Genomic DNA, 25205 nt, shown 5'->3' with positions numbered 1-25205 from the left:
TTCAGAAGTAGCATACAAAGTACAGGACAATGGAATACAGAGTGCATGGGAACATATTTTAAAGTGGTCAATACAAGAACTGAGAAACAGTGTGTAGTCACCTACTGTATACGCTACTTGTATTACAACTTTCCTTGCTTATGACACAAAAACCTTGGAACTTATAGGATAATCTAGTAGGTCCTTTTCTCACCAAAATAAAAGCTGTCTTGTAGGCCAAGATCTCCATCAGTGAGACCTTTGCTATCTCTACCATGAACCATTAGCTGTTGCTGAAGCCTTGTAGATTCATGCCACATGGGTATGACCCTGACATAGTGTATTAATCCCATTAACTGGTTAGTGGAAACACTTTAAACCTAAACTGCACAGCTGCAGAGATTTGGCACCTGCTCCAAGAGAAGCTCCAGACATGTATTTCTTTGGATCAAAGTGATTATTCTGAGCTTTGAAGACCTTAAAATATGTGAATGGCTGTGTTTTATAGCGTTGTATGCCCTCTGATCTCTCACTGCCTCTTCATTGATTTTATTCATATCCCCTTGGTGCTCCTAAAATGAACATGAGCGTCTTTAACAAAAAGAAAAACACAGACTACAAAATGAAATATTATAGGAAAATCATATTTTCCTCCCCATCTATGTTCTTTGTATTTTTTGGCCATAAAAGGAAAATATCATGTGTGGGAATGAGGGGTTCAGCATGGTTCCCAGGCAAAGGCTTGGATCGGAATTGTATATCATAGTAGTTATAGTTCTTATCCTAAACAATGACAAAAATTTTATTATTTTAACCGTTCAATGTCATAAACAAGAAGCATCCAAAATCATTGACTCTAGTCCCAATGGAGGAGCACTCACATAAAAATATATTGTCTGCCCGGTGCTGGTAGCAAATAATAGTTACCAGCACTCAACAGGCCTTGTGGAAACAAAGATAAGGTTTTTTTTTTAAATTGAATTTTCAAATTATATAAAAATAAACCTTAAAACCTTTTAAATTAAAAAAAACACTTATTGCTATTTTTGTTTGCACAAGACCTGTTGAGTGCTGTACTTTGTAGGAATTTACACTGTATATAGAGGGGTTCTGTGACCATATAAAGGCACAAGGCTGCAGGCTGAGTTATACAGGGAACTCTGAGTATCACTCATGTATTATAAGGGATAATGTACCCCCTACTGTAAATGATAAGGATATTAGAAGTCACTGAGGGGTGTTCTGTGACCATATAAAGGCACAAGGCTGCAGGCTGAGTTATACAGGGAACTCTGAGTATCACTCATGTATTATAAGGGATAATGTACCCCCTACTGTAAATGATAAGGATATTAGAAGTCACTGAGGGTTGTTCTGTGACCATATAAAGGCACAAGGCTGCAGGCTGAGTTATACAGGGAACTCTGAGTATCACTCATGTATTATAAGGGATAATGTACCCCCTACTGTAAATGATAAGGATATTAGAAGTCACTGAGGGGTTCTGTGACCATAAAATGGCTACAGTATGAACACTTTTATACAGGTTATTGAACTCTATTCTATGTTGTTCAACATAAAGTATATTATTTTGTATACAATGCATTACACAAGTTCCAAGGAATGATGTAACACAAGTGACATCACTAAGCAACATTTATAACTGGATGACATAACTAATTATAAGGACATATTTTACAGGTTGGCCATGACTCTTATGTAATGGTAATCCAGTAACCATGTTTCCAAAGCAAAGTCTGCAAGCACACATGTATGCTTATGTAAGCAAAAAAAGAATTACCCTCTTGACCTTTTCCTTAGAAAACAGCATTAAAAAAGAGACAGAAGCTAAATGCTTATAACACTTTCCTACAATTGCATACAAGTTATAGAATGCAGTTTCCTACATACCATTAACTCACACCACAAAAAAACTCCCAAGGCTCAATGACTTTAGTCCTCATTCAGCTTCATATGATATAAGTGCCACTTGACACATCCATACCAGCCTTTTGAGCTATATGATTGAAGACAAGTCCTACAGCACTCAACAGAAAGATATAAAGAAGCAATAATGGAATTGCAAGATGGGTAATGCCTTTAGTAATTACAGGCTCTCACATAAAACACATAATCTTCTCTTTAAATGAAATCTAGGTTACAGAAACCTTGACTTTGGTTGACTTCTATACAACCGTCTCTTAAAAGGAATGCAACAGAAAGACTTGCTTGGTGGCACAGTAGAGTTCAATTGATTTAAATACATGTCACTAAGCAAACATATCATGTAGAGCCCCCCGGTTTACACAAACCTCCCAACTGGGCTTATTATTAATGCCAGTTCATTTCTCCCACTCTTATCAATGTGAGCCACAAACAACACAATAACCGTACAGCATGTTCCTTTACTGTATAAATAACCTTAAAATAAAATGGATTAGGCAAGGTTTATGTGTAATGCATTTATAGTCGGCCCCAGTAAACGCTACGTGTTTGTTCAATCATCTCAACTATCGTTCTACAGAAATTGCTCCAAACAAATGGGAATCAGATAGGCTTCTGCTCTTTTGTTTGTTTTCCGAGCTCATTGAAGACCTGACAATGATTTTGCTCTCAGGCAAAAGGTTTGTGTAAACAGAAGGGAGTCAGATCTCGTGCTTTGCTGTGTACATTCCCATAGCATGACAAATACAGAAATTTGGTATTCTGCTGGATGTGAGTCAGTTTGCAAGTTTATGAAGTCCTATCCATTTTTTATGTGAGTGGTCCTTAAACTCAGGCTAAAACAACAAATGCTAAAAGGCTCATCTGCCATCTCACCAAAGAATTTCAAATATTTGCTGTTCGTTCATATGAAAATTGAAGTACCCAATACACCAGCAGATATTGGTTGATGACTATCTGGTCACTGTTGACCATGCTTGAGTCTGGTTTGAGTTTTTTTAATAACCACTGCCGATAAAACTGTATATGGCCAAGTTTACGTATCTGTTGTGCTTCTGACCTTTCTGGTTCATAAGAGGAGGCATCATGAAACTGTTTGAATTCAAAGTAAAGGATGGCACTATAGAGTAATAAAACAGCAAGAAAAACTGTAATCAAAAGTCATTAAAATGCAAGTATATCAAGGAGATGCAGGAGAACAGGTTCTCTCTCCCCAAGAAATGTTGTCCTCAGCACTGTCCCCACTTCAAATATATGTACCCCATTATATCTAAATAAGTAGCAAATTCTGTGTACCAATGCAGTGTATACAAATATGTAACCAGTATGTGCTGTATTAGAATGCATTGATTGAGCTTACCACTGTGTATGGTGGGCCCGGGTGCTCACATCCAAGACCTTCAGCAAAGGGAGCAGATACCAGGAAACATCAAAGGAGGCTGGCACAAGCCTGGACCCACAAAGTAGTAAAGCCAGAGTCAGATTGTAAAGGGTTAAAAGGCTTACATTTTATTCTCCATAATTAAGAACCAATGCCTGACGCGTTTCATATCTACCAGGGACACTTAGTCATAGGCTCACTTATGAATAAGAGTCCCTGGTAGACACGAAATGCTTCAGGCCTTGGTTCTCAATTTTGGAGAAAAAAATGTAAGCCTTTTAATCTTTTACTATCTGAATCCAGCTTTACTACTTTGTGGGTCCAGGCTTGATGTTTCCTGGTGCTTACCAATGCAGTGGCATAAATATAGACAAAGCAGACCCCACAGACCCCCCGGGTCAGCTTCCTTTGGAGCTAACAAGAAACCCTCCATCTCCAGCAGCTCTTTTACCTGTGGCAGGGAAGGGGGGCAAAGACCAGCATGGGAATAGGTGGAGGTGCAGCAGGAAGTGGGTGGGAGGGTTGAGGATCAGAGTGCTCGGGCCTCTCTGAAGATTTTTTGCAGGGGGTAAAATATGAAGTAGACACACTAGTTTTTAAGAATCATGAATACAAATAGGATCATAAACCCTATATATAATAAAGTTAACCAGGGTAAACTACAAACATCATGCGCAACCAGAATTGTGGGGAGAAATTGAGGTTGTAGACCAACAACATCTGGAGGGAAGCAAACTACCCGTCCCTACTCCATATATTTAAATGACCTAAACTAAACACTACATTCTGCATCCATATGTGATTCCATACTTGCATCACCTTCTTACTGTCTATGTAGTACTTAATACAGCAAAGGCAAACAATTACCTATAAATAAATATTTCCAGAGAGTCAATGTCTTATGCACACCAACTATCCCTCTATACTGTGCTCACTAAGAGATGCCTCTGCCTCTACATTTGAGTATTTTGATTTTATAGAACTTCAAAACATCAAGCAATGATCCCAACTTGAAATCGCCCTTAATTTGTATCAATATGCAAAGTTCATCATTTTTTCATGTTATATTACAAATGATGCTAAAATTGCAAACTCATAGTAGAAGTGTTTTATTATCTCAAAATGCCAGTGTTGAGTTTCTTCCTTATCTTGTCTGATTAATTAGCATTTCCACATCTTACTCATTCCAGTACTAGTATGTCATTAGCATATTAATTGGGATTAGCAAAGCAAAAACAAGTAATAGCTCAGAATTACAATAGGTGTTAACAGCCACATTAGGATTTTGTACACGGTTTCATCTTTAAGCAAAAACACAGATGGATGGGGTTTTTTTTTTAGGGGGAATAAATATTACGTTTTGCATTGTTAAAAAAGATATTCCCAAATCAGAAGTGTTTTGATTCCAAATTATCATGTATCTCCTGTTGTAATATTCAAGGATATTCGTAGTTCTATGACCCATTGACCACATACAAGCACAAGGTTGCAGGTTGAGTTGTTGAATATTTTATCCTACATAATTATTTTATAATATACAATATATTTTAAGTGATTTAAATTTTATCTTATTGCCTTGACTAACAAGTGCGTTTCAAAATGTTAAATGCACAATCACAACATTCTTTTATAATTTCTCTTAATAATATTCCATACTTATCACTCCGAATTTAGAGGAGTTTAGGATTTAGTGGAAACATGCGGCATACAGTAACCACTGATACTAACAAGCATTCGCTTTTATATTGTAATAAAATGTATTAGTACAGGCATGGGATCCATTATCCAGAAAGCTCTGAATTAAGGCCATCTCCCATAGACTCCATTTTAATCAAAATGTTTTAAAAAATGTTCTTTTTCTCTGTAATAATAATAAGTAGATTGTTCTTGATCCCAACTAAGTTATAATTAATACTTATTGGTGGTAAAAAATTGTATTGGAATAAATTAATGTTTCAATTATGTTTAGTAGACTTAGGGGCAGATTTATCAAGGGTCGAACTTCGAGGGTTAAAAAAAAACCCCAATAGGCTAACATTGCACTTAGGTAGGTTTAAAGTGGCATAGTATTTTTTTAAAGAGACAGTACTTTGATTATCGAATGGTCGAATAGTCTAACGATTTTTACTTCGAATCGTTTAAATCATTCGATTCGATCGAATCTGACCAATTGAATGGTCGAAGTACCCAAAAAAATACTTCAAAATTTTTATTTTTTTTTTGTATTTGAATTATTCACTCCGGCTTAGTAAATCTTCCCCTTAAGGTATGAAGATACAAATTATGGAAAGATTCTAAAAACCCCAGGTCCTAAGTATTCTAGATAACAGGCCCCATACCTGTACTGTCAGTTTTTTATTAGATGTTATAGTCACTTGTATGTGATATGAATCAAAAACACACCCTACACAATGTCTGTACCAATAAAACTTGTAGATATAGAGCCGTGTGGCCTATTTATCAAAAATCAAATTTGTCAATTTTAGAGGTTTTTTATTCAAATAGATTCAAATGTTAACAAATATTTGCTTATTTATTAAAAAATGTTAAAACCTCAATCAAATAAAACTGTAATGAAAACATTGAATTCCTATTCTACCCATTTTAATGGGTCTAAAAGTTCTCAAACAACTTTGAACATTTCGAAAAGCCTGAACAGAAAAAACTGATTACATTTTAAAGAGGACAACTTCAATTGTTTTTTTTTTTATGTGAACTTGCAAGCTTTTAGATGCTGAAGTTTTACATTTTATTTTTTCCCCCACTTCGAACAGTCAAGTTTTGGAAATTCTAATTCAAATTTATGAGTTTTAACGCAAAAATATTAGAATTGTGGTAACAAATCCAAATTGTTTGAAGTTAGTGAGATTTAAATTACTGAAGATACGAACTGTTTTGGAATATTTATATTTTGTTCTATTGAATTATATTAACCTCCCCCAATGGAATTTAGTTTAGAGAAAATTAAATGGAGAACACTAACAAAACATTTCAGAGTCAGTACTATTACATATGAGTTTATCAAAGAGTAAAATCAGATTCTAAGCAAAATATTCCAAATATATTTAAAGGTGGGAGAGATATGCACCTGTTTATTTGGTTTGTTTCTTTATATGAGAAGTTTATGAAGAGTTAACTTTTTAGGGTTAAATAAATATTTCCTTAAATCACTTAAAAAAGCATTTTTTTTTGGAATAATAAAATACCTGGGAACAATCAGGCACAATGTTTTGCCAACTGGGGTGCTACAGAAATTAAGATGAAAAAGGTTTTATTAACATAGAAGAGACTGACTTAAAGTTGGATTTTTTTAGGGATGCACCAAATGTAGAATTTGGCTTGGTATTTAGCCAGGATTCCATCTTTTTCAACACGATTCAAATTTGGATGAATCTTTGTGCCTGGCCAAACCAAATCCGAATCCAAAATCACATGACAAAAAAAGTGAATAAAAAAAAAAAAAAATCTTAATCGAGGATGCAGTGCATTGATCTCTTTTTCTTTTCCCATTTAAAAATATATTTTAAGAACAGGAATTCTGTTTATACCTTTCATGATATACTGGAAGTCATAGAGGTCTATTTATCTAAATTTTAATTTGTGAATTGTAGAGTTTTTTTTATTTGAATAAACTTGAAATTTTACTAAATCTAAAAAAAAAATTTCTAAAAAACTTGATTGAATAAAGTGGCAAAAAAACCTTGAATGCATTCAATTTGTAGTCTACTCGTCATTGTCAATGGATCTACAAACTTTTTTTTTTTTTTTTTTTTTAAACGTGAAAATCTCAAATTGCAAAAATATCTTACATTTTGCCTAGGACATCTCCCAATTGCTAATACATGAACTCTCATGCTTTTAGAATCCAACGTTTTGCATTCAAGTTTTTGGAGGTTTCTTTGTTCTTAATAAATACCATACTTCTTTGTTCTTAATAAATAGTTTTAGAAACTATCATTCAAATTTGTAAGTTTTAGTAGGAAAAAAAATCTTATTTGTCAAAAAATTCTAATTTGATAGTGATAAAATAGGCCACTAAGTAGATTTTCCAAGACAATGCATTTCTGTTGACAATAATTAACTTCATTTTCATAGCTACTTTAGTTGGATCTGTATTTATAGAGAGCTCACTGTGGTAGAATTTGCATGCATACACCTCTTTAAAAATAACAACTCCAATAACCTTCTGTAAAACATTAAGGATTCTGGAGACACAACCACTCACTGCAGCCAAATTGACCCCCTTGTTTAAAAATATGGGACATGTAGTCCATTTAGATCTTCTGAAAAGATTTTGTGAATTTATTTTTTACCAATTACCTTTGAACCATTTTCTTGGATGAAAAATTTCAGAAATTGTACAGTTGGCTTTTATGGTAAGTTTATATACAACCCCTAAACTAGCGCAATATTCCCAATTTTAGAGGCTTGCTTACATCATATAAATGATTTTGAAATTCTGATCATTCTTTAGCATCAACAAACTGAAAAACAGCTGGAAGAAATAGAAAGTAATGTTGACTTACATTGTTCATGTACTCGCTCAGCAGATCTTGGAGGGCCTGTCTGACCGAATTGCACTCGGCTACAATTCTTTCTCGGCGGTCGTCACGTGTGCAAGAGGAGTCTGCCATTAGAGCCGCACCACTTATTATACTCTCCAGCCTCTCTTCAAGAGAAGGACGGAACCTTGCTTCACTAAAGGTCAAGGGATCTAGTATGATCTTGTTCTGTTGAAGGACAAAGTCAAATTACGACTGATTATTTATGACTTTGTTTTCTGCATCTCTACGCCTGTCTTCAGTAACATGGCCATCTCTTATCTATCTTGCTCCCACTGAGGGAGTTGAACTGTAGCAGCATTTAGATGACCATGGCAGGAACATGAAAATGAAAGAAGATGTGATATTGATTACATTGTTTTTAATCATTTAGGGGAATATTTATAAAGAATCGAATTTGTGAGTTGTGTGAAGGTTTTTCTACCTCAAATAAACTCGAATTTTGAATGTTTGGGTATTTATGAAAAATTGTTAATGTCAAAAACTAGAATGAAAAACAATGGGAAAAAACTTTAATGATCGGGTTTATGTCACAAAAACTGATTGAGGTTTTCCGATAAAAAGCATCAAATCAACCAAAACTCTTGAGCTTTGTCTAGGATGACTTCCATTGACTTCTACATGACCTCGCTAGCTTTAAGATGATAAATTTTTACATTTGAATTTTTAAATTTTTTTTGAATGTGTGTTTGGGTGCAAAAAATATCTAAAATCAAATTCGATTTTTGATAAATCTGCCCCTTCACTGCAATAGGATGAACAAGAGCTACTGATAGCTCTCCATTGGCCACCGATCCGGAGTATCAAGTCACTTTTTTTCTCTTGTTTATTGCCATCTAGGTGGAGATTATGAGATTATTAGCATCATTTATGAGAAAGTAGATTATCTATCATCAGCTTTGAAACCCCTTCATTTTATGAGCAGAACTCAACTCAGATCTTTAAGACAGTGGCAGTTGTGCATATCTGTGAATGAAATAGTAGCATTTTGTACAGTTATTTTTTTCTTTCAATGCAACCTTGGTCTGATTCAATTGACAATATGCAATTGTTTGAAAAGTACTTTTTTTTGGCAAGAACCTCTCAACAGATGGTTTGTTGAATTAGTTTGTATCAGTAGTCTAAAAAAGAATACCAAGGTGACCTTCAAGCATGGTAAAGAGTAGTCAATTGCACTTTAATTGGGTTCTACGGTGCCTTAAATGTTTTGTCAGCATTGTAACAAGTACTTTCTTAAGTACCCCATAGCGAAAGGTTGAATCTAAATGTTTAAGGAATTTACTAAATTTGGATCAGTTTATTTTATTGTTTCAAACTGTACAAACATGGTGATTTCTTTATTCTGGAGAGGCATGCACAGTCCTCATTTATTTGTTTATTTACTTACCCATAAAGTGGAAGCCGACAGTTAGAGGTTTAAGAAGGTCTTTAATCAACTTTAAAGAGAGGAAAGCTATTGCCAGATGTCCAGTACACCTGCTTTCTTGCAACATTATTGCTGGCAAGATATGGCCATTAGAACTTTGTGAAAATGACTCATTGGGGGCCTATGCTAGGCAGAAAACTTAGATCAACAGACTTTCAACATATTCAGTAAATTGCAGAGTAAACAAGAAGGTCTCTAAGAAAAGGATTCTGAAACACTATGGGGCCGATTCACTAAGGGTCGAATATCGAGGGTTAATTAACCCTCGATATTCGACTAGGAATTAAAATCCTTTGACTTCGAATAGCGAAGTCGAAGGATTTAGCGCAGATAGTTCGGTCGAACGATCGAAGGATAATTCCTTCGATCGAATGATAAAATCCTTCGAATCGAACTATTCGAAGGACCTTCCCCATAGGCTAACATTGACTTCGGTAGCTTTTAGATGGCGAACTAGGGGGTCGAAGGTTTTTTTAAAGAGACAGTACTTCGACTATCGAATGGTCGAATAGTCGAACGATTTTTACTACGAATCCTTTGATTCGAAGTCGTAGTCGAAGTAGCCCATTCGATGGTCGAAGTAGCCCAAAAAAAACTTCGAAATTCGAAGTTTTTTACCTTCGAATCCTTCACTCGAAGTTAGTGAATCGGCCCCTTAGCATTGAACACATGTAATTACCATGTAAATACCAGAAAGGATTAGCACCAACAATGGGCAATTCTTAGGTTGATACTCTATTCACAGAGAGCAATAATTAAAGGGGAAAATTATAATTTGTACAGCCCTCATGTTTAAGGAACCAGTAACACTAAAAATTAAATGGTTTTGGACAAGATAGTTATGGTGGAGATAAATCCTAAAGATATTTAAAAAAAAAAAGTAGAAGACTGAGGACATGTGTGATTTTAAATTAATCCTAAAATCATCATGGATTTATCAGAATAGAATAGTTTGCAAAAATGATCTACTTATATAGCCATGTGAACTGATATTTACTGTAAGGTGAAGTAAAATGGCTGTGCGGTAACATTTACATAACAAATAATATGCATTTTGACCTGTTTGTTTGGGCTACTATACATGTGCCAAAATGCCCCAAATCTCCTATGCTACTGGTCTTAAAGGAGAAATAAGCAATAAGTTATAGCCCCTACCCAACTGGCCTCCCCTCCAACAACATTGTGTTAAAGCTGACAGTGTGTTAAAGTCAAGGCCCTTGACCAAGTCCATGCTTGGTCTCTATATACAGAGTTATATAGTGGGATGGGGTTCACCGTGGCTGACAAGAGCAGCCAAGCTTCTCTATAACATGCCTTCATACTAATCTCATTTCCCTGTTATGGTACTGTCAAAATACCACAAGCAATGCTAAAATATTTAGCACAAGTTGTTCCAATGAATACTGTGTGAGATATTTCACTTTAACCAAAGAAAGAAGTAAGTGAGCATCAGGGTTTGTTGAAAATGAGAAATAATCTACCTCATAAAATATTAAAGGGATTCTGTCACAGTAAAAGTTTTTTGTTTTTTTTAAAAAAAAAATCAGTTAATAGTGCTGATCCAGCAGAACTCTGTACTCAAATTAATTTTTCAAATTTGTCTTTTTAATATTTAATTTTAAAATTTGACGTGGGCTAGACATGTTCTTAGTTTCCCAGGTGCTGTCAGCCATGTGACATGTACCCTGATAAACCTGCGGCGTCGGCGTCCTAGCACCCACGTGGGCCACTTGGGCGCCTCCATCTCGGATTCTACGCTGCCATGAGCAGACACGTCTCTTCGAACTCCCGGCGGTCTTGACAACTGCCTCCCAATAATTTAGGGTGGCAGTGACGTAACTAGAGCGGGGCGGGCCCTGGTGCGGGACGTCGCCCAATCGCACCCCCTGCTCCCCCGGTAGTTACGCCCACTGTATGGTGGTGGCTTTAGGCAATTCTCTACCAGCTAAAATACATTGTGAAAAACTGTCTCATGCCATTAGACTTAATTAGTGTGTACACTACATTCGCCAGCAAATTTTCGCGCCCGTTTTGTGAATTTATTCGCTGGCGGCGAATCGCGCAAATTCGCCCATCACTAATGAGAATAAAACCCAAGCAGGAGAAAATCTGTTTGGTTTTAAACTCACATTGAGTACACTGAGTAGGAGAAGCAATAGCTCATCTGCAAACAGTTCTATTGTGTTGTGTTGGCACTTTCTGAAAACTCAGAATAAGGCAAAATGCGCTGAGATGGCTGCCTACACACCAATATTTCAGCTAAAAAAAGAACACATTTGTTGGTTCAAGAATTAAATCATAAATTATAAAAAGTGAATTATTTCCATTTTAGAAATAAAACATACACCTTAAAAATCATGACAGAATTCCTTTAATTATTCCTTTTATGTGCACAGTCTGCTGTGGAGCAGTAGTAGGTATCCAGTTTATATATTTATATATATTTTTTTACAAGCAAATATTTCTTTTGAGAAACGTAAGCTGCCATATTGATTGAGGAAACAATGGTATATCTGAAACATTGGGTAGCATACTATGGTTGAGAGCAGTGATGGGCTTCGCCGAAAACAGCGGAAAATTTGCGACACGCATTGAAGTCAATAAGCATCAAAATAATTTTGACGTGCATCAATTTTGACGTGAGCGACAATTTTATACGCACAACTATTTGGTAAAAATGCATTTTTTAATTTTTTTTCACTAATTAATTTCACCGCAAATTTGTGTCTGCCAAATGTATTCACCCATCACTAGTTGAGAGTTAGAATACATTCTTCTCAAATGGAAAGCATTTATTGTTCTATTGCTTATAGCATTTGAAATAGACTGGACTCGAGTTTTCTATCTGAAACTGAACTCAGAAGAACGGCAAATTATAAGGTCATTTATGCCTCCAAAGGATAAAGCCGTATCCCCCACCCACTACTCACTTCTAACTTGCACATCATTCAGATGCACAAGTTAGGGAGCAGCAGAGAGCTGGTTCATTAATGACTTAGGAGAAGGTATTGTAAGTAATGTACAAGTATTTGCAGATGACACAAAAATATGCAGCCCAATTAATTCAATCAAGAATGCAGCATCCTTGCAACAGGATCTTGACAAACTCAAACCAACAAACTTGACAAAAGCTTGACACTTTGGCCAGCTAAGTGTCAGATGAGATTCAGAGGGTTCTTTACTAGAATCCAATTTTTTTCTAGCCAAACTAGAATCCACGATTTGACCTTATTTGTTATTAAAAAGTCACATTATAATCAGATTGGGGGGAAACTCTATAAAATCTAGCAAAAACCTGAATCACACGATTTTTTCAGTCTTTTCCATTAAAACCACATTTTTCAGATTTTTACCCAAAAAGCCCAAAAAAGTCAGATTTTTGGGCTAATTCTAGCGCAGACCACAGAAACTTCAAAATAGGATAGGGACCTCTCCGATTGACTTATGTACAACCTCGGCAGGTCTGAGATGGCTGATTATTGGATTCTGACTTTTTTGCAGCATCAGACTTTAAAAAATTCCCAAAAATTTAAAAAAACAAACAAAAACTTTGAGTTTGCATCAAAAAGCCTGACCGAAAATTTGTAAATGTCGATAAATGTAAAGTCATGCACATGAAATCTAAAAATATCCAAGTCACTTATACCCTTTATGGGACAGCGCTAGGCAAATAATGGAGAAGGACCTTGGAGTCCTTGCAGATAAAAAACTTGGCTGTAGCAAGCAATGGCAGTCAACAGCTGCAAGGGCAAACAAGGTTTTGAGTTGTATTAAAAAGGAATGGATTTGCAGAAGGAGAAGGTCATTCCACTGGCAAGGCTCCATCTACAATAAGCCATAAAGTTTTGGTCTCCAGCGCTCATATAGGACATTATTGAATTAGAGAGGGTCCAGAGAAGGGAAGCTAAGCTGGTAAAGCCAAGCTATTATCATTTTGAATATATTCTGAAGTTACATAGTTACATAGTATTTTATTAATTCATTTATTATATCATAGTTTAATGGTAGCTCAATTAATATTTTAATATTGAAAGATTCTCAAACAGGTATGTGTGTGGAGGCAAATTATTGGATAGGGAGCCCCATTTTGAATGCCAATTTGGATAAGAATTAAGGTTTAATGCTTATTTGCTGTACTAGATAAAGTTGGCGGCCCATTCTGAAGGCCAAAAAATAGGCTTTGCTTGCTATTCTGGATATCCTTGGAATTGCAGGATGACATAGATAATAACATATCCATGGATCTGTAACCTTTTTTGGGAATTAGGGATGCAAGAAATCCAGGATTCAGTTCGGTATTCTGTCTTTTTCAGCAGGATTTGGATTCAAACAAATCCTCACACCTGGCTGGACTGAATCCTTTTGTTGGTAACAAAATAGTGAAGTAAAAAAATGTATAACCTTCTTTTTTCCTTACCATGCCCCGTTTGCATATGCAAATTAGGATTCAAATTCGGTTCGGTATTTGGACGAATCATTCATTAAAGATTCAGGGGTTCTGACAAATCCAAAATAGTGAATTTGATGTATCCCCATTGGTATTTCACTCAAATGGCAAAAGTGGTAATATATTTTCCAAAGTGACAAACAGCAACACCTGTTGTTCGAGTGAAGGAATAGTTCGAATTTAGAATGGTCGAATATGGCTACTTCGACCATCGAATGGGCTACTTCGACTACGACCTTCGACTTTGAATCGAACGATTCGAACTAAAAATCGTTCGGGAAGTCCCCATAGGCTTCCTAACAATTTCCTGATCGAAGGAATATCCTTCGATCGATGGATTAAAATCCTTTGAATCGTTCTTTTTATTATCATTCGATCGTAGGAATAGCGGTAGATCCTTCGATATTCGAAGTCGAAGGATTTTACTTCGACCGTCGAATAACGAGGGTTAATTAACCCTCGATATTCGACCCTAGGTACAAGTGCCCCCTAGGGTAACCCCAAATAGGTGCAGATGAAGCCATCATGATTTCACATTTTGTTGCACCGTCATTTTTTAGTGCTAAATCTGACCTCTAGATGGTGCTAGAGTGCTATGGCCTTAGTCTATCAGAAGCAATGTACTGAAAAAATTGCACTCTAGCACCATCTAGAGGTATGATTTTGCACTAAAATGTAAAATTCTGATGGCTTCATCTGTATTTGCCTGTGTTTTCTTTATTGCAGGGTGAAGTAAGTTTCAGAGATAGATTATATTGGCAGATAGGCATCCTGCTTTTTAATAGTGCCTTGAGCAAATTTTCCATAAAATTATATATATCCAACTCAGATTATTTTTCAAACTGCACATGTTGGCATCCCATTTCTTTGTTCCAACTTCCTAGAGCTCACTCGCCTCTACTGGCTTCTTCAGCCTGAGTGAACACATAACTAGTGATGGGAGAATTTGACCTGTTTTGCTTTGCTGAAAATTCATGAAGCAGCGAAAATCATCCGAAATGCATTGTCTATCGCTGACACTTTTTTTTAAATGCGAGAGAAATTTCCTTTCACTCATTGGAGTCTATGGGCATCATTTTCACTGCATAACTTGGTGAAAATGTTTTGCTTATCACTACCCATAACCCTTTCATATTCCCCATCTGCTATGTTTCACCCAGAATTCTGGATGAGAATTACCTAACCAAAAGCTACTATTGTTTTTTTTTTTTTTGTTTTTTTATTAATAATTTTTGCAATTTACAATTATTTAATAAAGGAAAAAAGAAAAGAGGAGAAAGAAAGAAGAGAAGAGACAGTGGAGACTCTCTGCCACAGCAGTTATCAACAAATAGTTTTATCAACAGAGAAAAAAGTACGTTCATGTAGGGCCATACTTTTTATTTCAGCTTGTATGTGTGTGAGATTCGGAAGGCTGGTCTGTTTCCAATTTCTGCTGGCTAGCATAAGTCGTGTAATATCTTTTTGTACTGCTGCACCCCTTAATACTGTTGGCCCCTTATCCTAGGAGGACCATTGCCGGGTTAAGGACAATTTGGTGGCCTGTAATGCCTCTTAGAAGAATGTTCACTCTTTCCCAGAATTCCACTGCTATGGGGCAGGACCACCATATATGAAGGAAGTTTCCTTCGCTCCAAAAGCTACTATTGCATTGGCCTCCCAATATGAAATTGGGAAAATTGTTTCAAATTAAGTTTGGGGGCTATTAGTGACATCTATAAACCTCTTGACATGATCACAAGAACAGGATACTGATCTTCACATCTTATATAAATCTTATGATTTCAGAGTGAATTCTCCCACGTTGGTCTAGCTCCATGGGAATGTTTTATTTCTAGCCCTGAAAACTTTAAAGTTGCTTCCCCCACAGACCTGCAGTGCAATAAAGCGATTAGAATAGGTGTTCGTAAGAAACAGAAATCAGATTCTCCTCCACTTGACCGCGAAGACGCGACAGAAAACAAATCTGTCCTTTTTTTTAGGTAATTACTGAGCTTGTTTGCAGACCTGTTGAGTTTAATTGAAATTAAAGATGGGTAAAAGCAGGACTCAGCTCTCACAGTTTTAGCAGAAGCTGTTGAACTTGTGTTCAGAGAAGCAGAGGTTATTCCAGGTTGTGTGCAAATCGAAAAAGCTCTGCAGCTTCAATTTATCAAGCTTAAAATGGCTTTTTTTTCCCTGAGAGGTGCTGGAAGATATGAACGAGAGACTGCAATGAAAGCACCCTAAGGCACAATATTAATCTGACAAGAGGTCAGGATACTATCGAGCTGGTTCACTGTCTCCTGTACAAGTCTGTTGTCTTTGGTCAATGGAGCAAGAACGTTTCTACCACTACTCTCAGATATCTCTTTTCCCTTTCATTAGACTTTTATTTTTTCATCGGAACTTCTGCTCTGTAGATTTGTAAAAGCACCTTTGAAACAACTCTTCACGCGTTCTTTCTTTCTAGTGGCTTTATATTAAAGCCTTCACAAAGCGCCATTTATGTAAAAGTAGTTTCTTCTACGTTGTCTTTTAAGAGATATTAAAGAATAAAGGCACACCTTGGTCTTTTCATATTTGTTCTGATTAATAGGGGTTATTTATAAAATCCCCTGCTGCAAGTGTTAAAGCCCTAAGGGACACCATTGTAGCCTGTTCCTTGTACTAACTGGCTGTGGGTGCAGTATAGCCCTGTACTTGATGCTTGTGATACAATAGGTGGTAAGTAACCTGCATCCTATACCCATCCTACACCCCTAACTAGCGCTTGTGAATGGTGTACAAGTTAGGGGCTAAATGAGCAGTAGGAAACATAAAACTTTATAGAAGGACAAAGACGTGAGCTAAGAAAAGGTTAACTAAGTTGTTTTATTATAAGATTTCTAACTTATGGGGTGCTGTTTTTCCCAAGTATTTTTTGTTTACAAAAATAAATTCTGTATACAGAGATATCCCCAGCACACAGAATACAGGATACATATGTAATTGTAGCTATGTACACTGGTACAACATATACAAAAGACTCATATGCATTACTGATCTTTCTTTTCGGTGTTTTGACCCACAAATATAGAGAAGGTTTTGATTGTAGGATATAATTAACAAGATGAAAAGCTGCCAGCTCTGCTCCACATGGCTGCATCATCTCTAGCATGTAGGATACTATCTGACCTGCTATAAGGGTGCCCTCTAATGGCCGCTGTGCTGCATAGCAATAAACATGAACAAAAAGTTCTTTCTCTGAAAGGACTACTCATAGTAACATAGTAACCTGGTAAGTTAGGTTGAAAATAGACACACGTCCATCAAGTTCAACCTTTTAACTGTATGTTAACCTGTCTAACTGCCAGTTGATCCAGAGGAAGGCAAAAAACCCATTTGAAGCCTCTCCAATTTGCCTCAGAATGGGAAACATTCCTTCCTGACTCCAAGATGCAATGGGACCAGTCCCTGGATCAACTTGTACTTTGGTGGATCAAGTTGTACTCAAACACTAGTGGTTCTTAACTGGAAGTTCTTACTAATGGATGAGATATTTAATCCTGTACTGAGGCTCTGGCACAAAACCGATCTAATGATGTTTCTAGGGATTTTGTAGCCCTCATTAACATCTGACAAATTCTGAAAGTCACAAAAGATCTTTATTAAAACCCTACCAACATTAGTAGCATAGCTACAGCCTCAATATAGTACAATATATTAAACAGACATGTATAGTACCAATGGTAACTGAGTACCTGTGACACACTAGTAAGTTCAAATTCATCTAACATAAGCTCCCCCCCTCCAAGTATACAGCTAATTAACATCTTTCTACTACAATATGAAGTTGCACAGTTACTACGCTGGAGTAGTGGCCCTAATAAGCTCTGAGGATTATTGTTAGGCTCCAGTGTTCAGTCTTCTCCAAGCTGTAATATTACACCAGTTAGAAGTATTAACGATACAACTACATCAGAACAGAATTATTTTTCTCACCCATTTGTAAGAACATTTGGTTAAACACATGTAGTGGGTAACAGCAGCCCTTGCTCGCACCTTAACGGGGGAACGGCTGTGCTGCACTTTTCGAAAGAGTCGGGCCCCCCTTGACAGCCTGAAGCCCTCGCACCTCTTCAGAATTCCCAAACCGATGAAAAGCCTAACAGCCATAGTCCCAAAGCGGCAAAAAGACCCGAAGCCACGAAAATAGACTAAGTTGAAGTCCTGAAGCGGCGAAAAGACCCAAAGCCATGAAAACAGACTAAGGTGAAGTACTGAAGTGGCGACAAGACCTGAAGTCATGGATATAGCCGAAGTTGAAGTACTGAAGCCACAAGTTCAATTCTACTGAACACCAATGTGTGTGTGTGTGTTTTTTTTAAACCCCTGGCCACCAATGTATTATTTTAATACTCTATAGGCCCCTGTCACCAATGTTTTTTTTAAAACTTGTAGGGGGTCCTGACCACCAATGTTTTTGTAAAAACTTTTATGGGGGGGCCCCTGGTGCAATTTATTATTTTTATCTATAGGGGGGCACCAATATTTTTTTCTTAACTAATAGGGGGTGCTTGACCACCAATGATTTTTTTTAACTTGTAGGGAGGCCCTGAACACCAAAGTTTTAAAAAAAAAACTTTATGGGGGCCCTGGAGCCCCTAGGTTTTTTTTAACTAATACGAGGGCCCTCACCCTCACCCTGTAATGAGACCCTAATGTTTTTGTTTTTTTAAAAAAAAAAACTTTTATGTGGGACCTTGGCCCCCAATTCTTTTTTTTAATTATAAGGGGCCCTGACCACCAATAGCTTTTTGTAACTTGTGAGTGAGGGGGTTTACTGTATTTAATGTTGGTGTTGACTTTTTACTGTGGTGTGAGCAGGATCTGGATGGGCCTTTTGGGTGGGATTTGGGGTGGGCGGGGATCAGGGGGCCCAGAAAATGTTGCTGTACGGGGCCCCATGATTTCTGATGGCGGCCCTGGTCATGGGGTGTTAGCTTACTCTAGTCTACTATAAGATAGCCTGTTCTCCTGACATGGAGTGAATATGTTGGGGTACAGCCCAGGTGAGTGTGTGCCAGTTAGGATATTGAGAGCGCTCAGGTATAGGTAACAAGGAACCTGCACCAGTGCATGACAGGTGTCCTAGAGGCTTTGTAAGAAAAATGCTGTGTAAGAGTATTGTAGAGAATCCCAATAAAAGTCTGCTTTGCTTTTTACCATGTCTACTTTTGTAGCAAAAGCCATGCATTTATTTCTGACTGGAATGGGAAGCACAGGAAGCAACTTCTTATTTAATTCAGTAATTTGACTGAATTTTATTGTTTCACAAAATTGATATGTTGTCAGTTTTGTGTTAATTTTGCTGATAGAATGAATTCTGTGCTATACAATCTTCCTTTCTGTCACAAGGATCTATTTTGCCATTCAAATCTAGTTTGGCAAACGCTAGTCATTTTACTCCATTATGTATTTTGCCCAAGATTTTTCTTTACATAATTCATTCTGTAACGCATCACTGATTTTGTTAAACAGAGGTCAGATGTTTGATAGTGGCTTGTGTGAAGGGATGCGCCAGTCTACTCCAGGTTCTGAGAAAGTAATTAACTTACCAATAGTCATACTCATGTTGAACAAGAGGGTTTAATGCCCCTCTAAGAAAAAAAATAATTTCTCCTACTCTTCTATGGGAATCAACACCCCAAACCTGCCAGGTTCCCCATATGTACTGATTAACCCTTCCTGTGTATTTGGGCACCAAATCTCTATGTTAACTCAGACCCCATCTCTTTACCCATATTTTTTACTCATATTGTCTGACATTATTTGATTTTCAATATTGAGTTTGTTATGGTGATAGAAAATACTGGAACTGTAAAACCTAAAAAACATATGTTCTATGTTAAATTTCATTTTGGCTTATAATAAGAATAAGAATATATTATATATATATATATATATATATTATATATATATATATATATATATATATATATATATATATTATATATATATATATATATATACATATATACACAGTATAGAATGCCTCTCGATTCTTTTAATACAAATTCATTTTTATATAAACAGTAATTATCCATAATTCCAAAGTAAGCTTTGATGTCTCTGCATATATTAAATGGAAAAAAGACATTTCTTCTGATTTCCTTGCTACAATATAATTGGTATTTGTCTTTTCAGACTAATAGAGTTTATTATGTGCCAGAGTTCAGTGAAGGCAAGTAATGAAAAGTGGGATTTCCCACACAGCAATTAGGCTTTAAAGGAGCTCGTTCCTATAAATCTAAAAAATCATGTACATGTTACACTGTTTTGTTACTGGTGTCCTAAGCATACAGTATGTGCAATAAAAGGGAGAGATGGTGCCTATAGTAACAGTGGGGTAATAGTCTCTGGGAAGGGAGTGTGACTGTGGGATAGCAGGTATAGTAGGGAGAGATGGTGTCTATAGTAACAGTGGATAATAGTCTCTGGGAAGGGAGTGTGACTGTGGGATAGCAGGTATAGTAGGGAGAGATGGTGTCTATAGTAACAGTGGATAATAGTCTCTGGGAAGGAGTGTGATTGTGGGATAGCAGGTATAGTAGGAGAGAGATGGTGTCTATAGTAACAGTGGATAATAGTCTCTGGGAAGGGAGTGTGACTGTGGGATAGCAGGTATAGTAGGGAGAGATGGTGTCTATAGTAACAGTGGATAATAGTCTCTGGGAAGGGAGTGTGACTGTGGGATAGCAGGTATAGTAGGGAGAGATGGTGTCTTAGTAACAGTGGATAATAGTCTCTGGGAAGGAGTGTGACTGTGGATAGCAGGTAATGTAGGGAGAGATGGTGTCTATAGTAACAGTGGATAATAGTCTCTGGGAAGGGAGTGTGACTGTGGGATAGCAGGTATAGTAGGGAGAGATGGTGTCTATAGTAACAGTGGATAATAGTCTCTGGGAAGGGAGTGTGACTGTGGGATAGCAGGTATAGTAGGGAGAGATGGTGCCTATAGTAACAGTGGTAATAGTCTCTGGGAAGGAGTGTGACTGTGGGATAGCAGGTATAGTAGGGAGAGATGTGTCTATAGTAACAGTGGATAATAGTCTCTGGGAAGGGAGTGTGACTGTGGGATAGCAGGTATAGTAGGGAGAGATGGTGCCTATAGTAACAGTGGATAATAGTCTCTGGGAAGGGAGTGTGACTGTGGATAGCAGGTATAGTAGGGAGAGATGGTGTCTATAGTAACAGTGGATAATAGTCTCTGGGAAGGTAGTGTGACTGTAGGATAGCAGGTATAGTAGGGAGAGATGGTCCTATAGTAACAGTGGATAATAATCTCTGGGAAGGGAGTGTGACTGTGGGATAGCAGATATAGTAGGGAGAGATGGTTCCTATAGTACAGTGGATAATAGTCTCTGGGAGGGAGTGTGACTGTGGTAAGCAGGTATAGTAGGAGAGATGTGTCTATAGTAACAGTGGATAATAGTCTCTGGGAAGGGAGTGTGACTGTGGGATGCAGGTATAGTAGGGAGAGATGGTGTCTATAGTAACAGGTGATAATGTCTCTGGGAAGGGAGTGTGACTGTGGGATAGCAGGTATAGTAGGGAGAGATGGTCTATAGTAACAGTGGTATTAGTCTCTGGGAAGGGAGTGTGACTGTGGGATAGCAGGTATAGTAGGGAGGATGGTGCCTATAGTAACAGTGGATAATAGTCTCTGGGAGGGAGTGGACTGTGGGATAGCAGGTATAGTGGGAGAGATGTGTCTATAGTAACAGTGGATAATAGTCTCTGGGAGGGAGTGTGACTGTGGGATAGCGATATAGTAGGAGAGATGGTGTCTAAGTAACAGTGGGATAATAGTCTCTGGGAAGGGAGTGTGACTGTGGGATAGCAATATAGTAGGAGAGATGGTTCTATAGTAATAGGGATAATAGTCTCTGGGAGGGAGTGTGACTTGTGGGATAGCAGGATAGTAGGGAGAGATGTGTCTATAGTAAAGTGGATAATAGTCTCTGAGGGAGTGTGACTGTGGGATAGCAGGTATAGTAGGGAGAATGGGTCTATAGTAATCAGTGTAATAGTCTCTGGGAAGGGAGTGTGACTGTGGGATAGCAGGTTAGTAGGGAGAAATGGTGTCTATAGTAACAGTGGATAATAGTCTCGGGAAGGGAGTGTACTGTGGGATAGCAGGTATAGTAGGGAGAGATGGTGTCTATAGTAACAGTGGATAATAGTCTCTGGGAAGGGAGTGTGACTGGGATAGCAGGTATAGTGGGAGAGATGGTGCTATAGTAACAGTGGAATAGTCTCTGGGAAGGGAGTGTGACTGTGGGATAGCAGGTATAGTAGGGAGAGATGGTGTCTATAGTAACAGTGGATAATAGTCTCTGGGAAGGGAGTGTGACTGTGGGATAGCAGGTATAGTAGGGAGAGATGGTGCTTATAGTAACAGTGGATAATAGTCTCTGGGAAGGGAGTGTGCATGTGGGATAGCAGGTATAGTAGGGAGAGATGTGTCTATAGTAACAGTGGATAATAGTCTCTGGGAAGGGAGTGTGACTGTGGGATAGCAGGTATAGTAGGGAGAAATGGTGTCTATAGTAACAGTGGATAATAGTCTCTGGGAAGGGAGTGTGACTGTGGGATAGCAGGTATAGTAGGGAGAATGGTGTCTATAGTAACAGTGGATAATAGTCTCTGGGAAGGGAGTGTCACTGTGGGATAGCAGGTATAGTAGGGAGAGATGGTGTCTATAGTAACAGTGGATAATAGTCTCTGGGAAGGAGTGTGACTGTGGGATAGCAGGTATAGTAGGGAGAGATGGTGTCCTATAGTAACAGTGGAAATAGTCTCTGGGAAGGGAGTGTGACTGTGGGATAGCAGGTATAGTAGGGAGAGATGGTGTCTATAGTAACAGTGGATAATAGTCTCTGGGAAGGGAGTGTGATGTGGGATAGCAGGTATAGTAGGGAGAGATGGTGTCTATAGTAACAGTGGATAATAGTCTCTGGGAAGGGAGTGTGACTGTGGGATAGCAGGTATAGTAGGGAGAGATGGTGCCTATAGTAACAGTGGATAATAGTCTCTGGGAAGGGAGTGTGACTGTAGGATAGCAGGTATAGTAGGGAGAGATGGTGCCTATAGTAACAGTAGAGGGGAGAGGGGCTAATTACATACTAGGTCTAAAGGGTAAAACTTGCTGTATCTTTAAGAGATAATACAAGGTATTATTTATCTGCTCTGTTTCTATTTTATCATTCATTTTTACACTCAAATCTCAGGGGTGAAAAACTTGGCCGAATCCGACAAATTCTATTTAATACACTTCCAAGAAATGTTTTGCAAGAGCAGAAATCAGCAAGAGAAGTAGAAGTTAACAGCCGCCCTACAGACTGAAGGAGAATATGTATAAAAACGCAATTGAAATAACTGCTAAATGTCACTGCTCCAATTAGTTCTTAATCAAGTGGATCAGACGAGGCTCTGGTGAAGACTCGCGAAAATGATGTCGGGAATTGTATGTCGGCTAATGAGGAGATGGGGCTGCGGAGACTTGATGATAAACAATGTTTGGCCTTAGTTCTCTCTCTTCGGAAATTCCCCGGGAAGTTTTATTCTCTATTAAACCTATTTATTCTGTAATTGCAGCGACTGGAGGAGTCTGAACACAAACCTGGGATTCCTCATCCCTAATGACTAATTCCCTAAATATATTGTATCAGGGGAGAGATCCGGCCTGTATTACTCACTACTACTATATACCTGTCATGTGCCACAGTGAGTAATATGTTTGGTAAATTGGGCTGATACTAATTGGGGTGCAGAGGAAAATCTGTTTCTGATGGGATCCGTTATCCGGAAGCTTGTGATGGACGAATCTGTCCCGTTTCGATTCGCAGAAAAATTCACGAAACGGCGGAAAAATTTGCGAAATGGCGAAAATTTTCAAAACGCTTTGAAGTCAATAGGCGTCAAAATAATTCTGATGCGTTGACACAAGCGACTTATTGCGCGCGACTGTTTTGTCCAAATACAATAAAGCCAATGAGCGTCGGAATAATTCTGACGTGCGACAATTTTTATGCGGGCGACAATTTTTAAGTGCGCCAATTTTTTTCTTGGCCAGGAGATTTTTCACTGCCGTTTTTATTTTGCACGCTGCGAAACATGGAAATTCGCCGCAAAACCATGTGAATTTATTCGCCCATCCCTACTGGAAGCCCATTATCCAGATACCCCTTATCCAGAAAGCTGCAAATCACTGGTGTGTCGTCTCCCATAGACTCCATTTTATCCAAATAATTCACATTTTAAAAACTATGAATTATATCTTAGTTGGGATCAAGTACAAGCGACTTTTATTATTACACAGAAAAGGAAATGTTTTTAAAGATTTGGATTATTCGGATGAAATGGAGTCTATGGGAGACGACAATAACGGATAACAGGTCCCACATCTGTACTGATATCTACAATTAATTAGTATAAATATTGGTTTATATAGTTACATATGTGAGTGTTCATTTGAGGAATGTGCCTTTTTTTAAACCTATAATAACTATGTGGCATTAGGACAATCATATTTGATGGATAAGGAGGGCACCATTACTAGTGATGGGCGAATTTGCGGCGTTTCGCTTCTTCTAAAAATTTACAAATTTCCCGGGAAATTCGTGAAACAGTGAAAAATTTGCGAAATGGCCCTGGCGTCCGTTTTTTGGACGCCGACATCCGATTTTGGCGTCCGGCAAAATTGCCCTTCATCAGGCAAAATACAAATAAATTTGTACTTTGCCTGACGAAGGTGCCTTGGTGCCCCCGAAAGCTTGCAATGTATTTTTAATGTTAGCCAATATAGGTATCACTTCTACAATACTATTAGACACAGATATATATATATATAATACACAAAAGCCATGAATATCGTGTAAATTATATCCTTATAAACGGTGAGTTCTGATGTCATCAGTTATAAACGGTGAGTTCTGATGTCATTTCTGTCACATGACTCACTGAAACTTGTGTATTATAATAAATAAAGTACCCCCAGTTGCAAAATATAAGGATATTAGAAGTTATCTCGGAGTTCCATGACCTGTATAAGGTCATGAAACTCCTCGGTAACTTATAATATCCTTATATTACAAGAGGGGGTACTTTATTCACTAATATATATATATATATATATATATATATATATATATATATATACACACACTTTATAGAGTAGGACAAATGATTGGTTGCACAAAAAAATATATATAAATTTGAAGATCTGTACCCACCAGATGCAGATATTTTTATATACTGTTATCCAGAATGTTCAGGACCAGAGGTTTTCCAGATAATGGATCTTCTTGTAATTTGGATCTTCATACCTTAAGTCTACTAGAAAATCATGTAAACATTAAATAAACCCAATAGGCTGGTTTTGCCTCCAATAAGGATTAATTATATCTTAGTTGGGATCAAGTACAAGCGACTGTTTTATTA

General features: G+C 37.5%; 1 protein-coding gene across 6 annotated transcripts in view; it reads right to left on the bottom strand.

Annotated features, from left to right (window-relative positions):
* LOC108706501 (catenin alpha-2) overlaps positions 1 to 25205 on the bottom strand; it is a 922761-nt gene that overhangs the window by 695308 nt on the left and 202248 nt on the right. For 5 of the 6 annotated variants that reach the window (XM_018242985.2, XM_018242984.2, XM_041579365.1 and 2 more), the window contains exon 7: positions 7831 to 8034. In XM_018242985.2, coding sequence (XP_018098474.1) covers positions 7831 to 8034 — 204 coding nt within the window. Of the gene's footprint in view, positions 1 to 2266; positions 2336 to 7830; positions 8035 to 25205 lie in introns of those variants that run through there. The other variant, XM_041579366.1, reaches the window with a different exon arrangement.

This window comes from Xenopus laevis, chromosome 1S, assembly GCF_017654675.1.
Source record: "Xenopus laevis strain J_2021 chromosome 1S, Xenopus_laevis_v10.1, whole genome shotgun sequence".
In the NCBI taxonomy this organism is placed as follows: Eukaryota; Metazoa; Chordata; class Amphibia; order Anura; family Pipidae; genus Xenopus; species Xenopus laevis.
The sequence above is the reverse complement of the archived record's forward strand: the minus strand, read 5'-3'. Positions and strand labels throughout refer to the sequence as shown.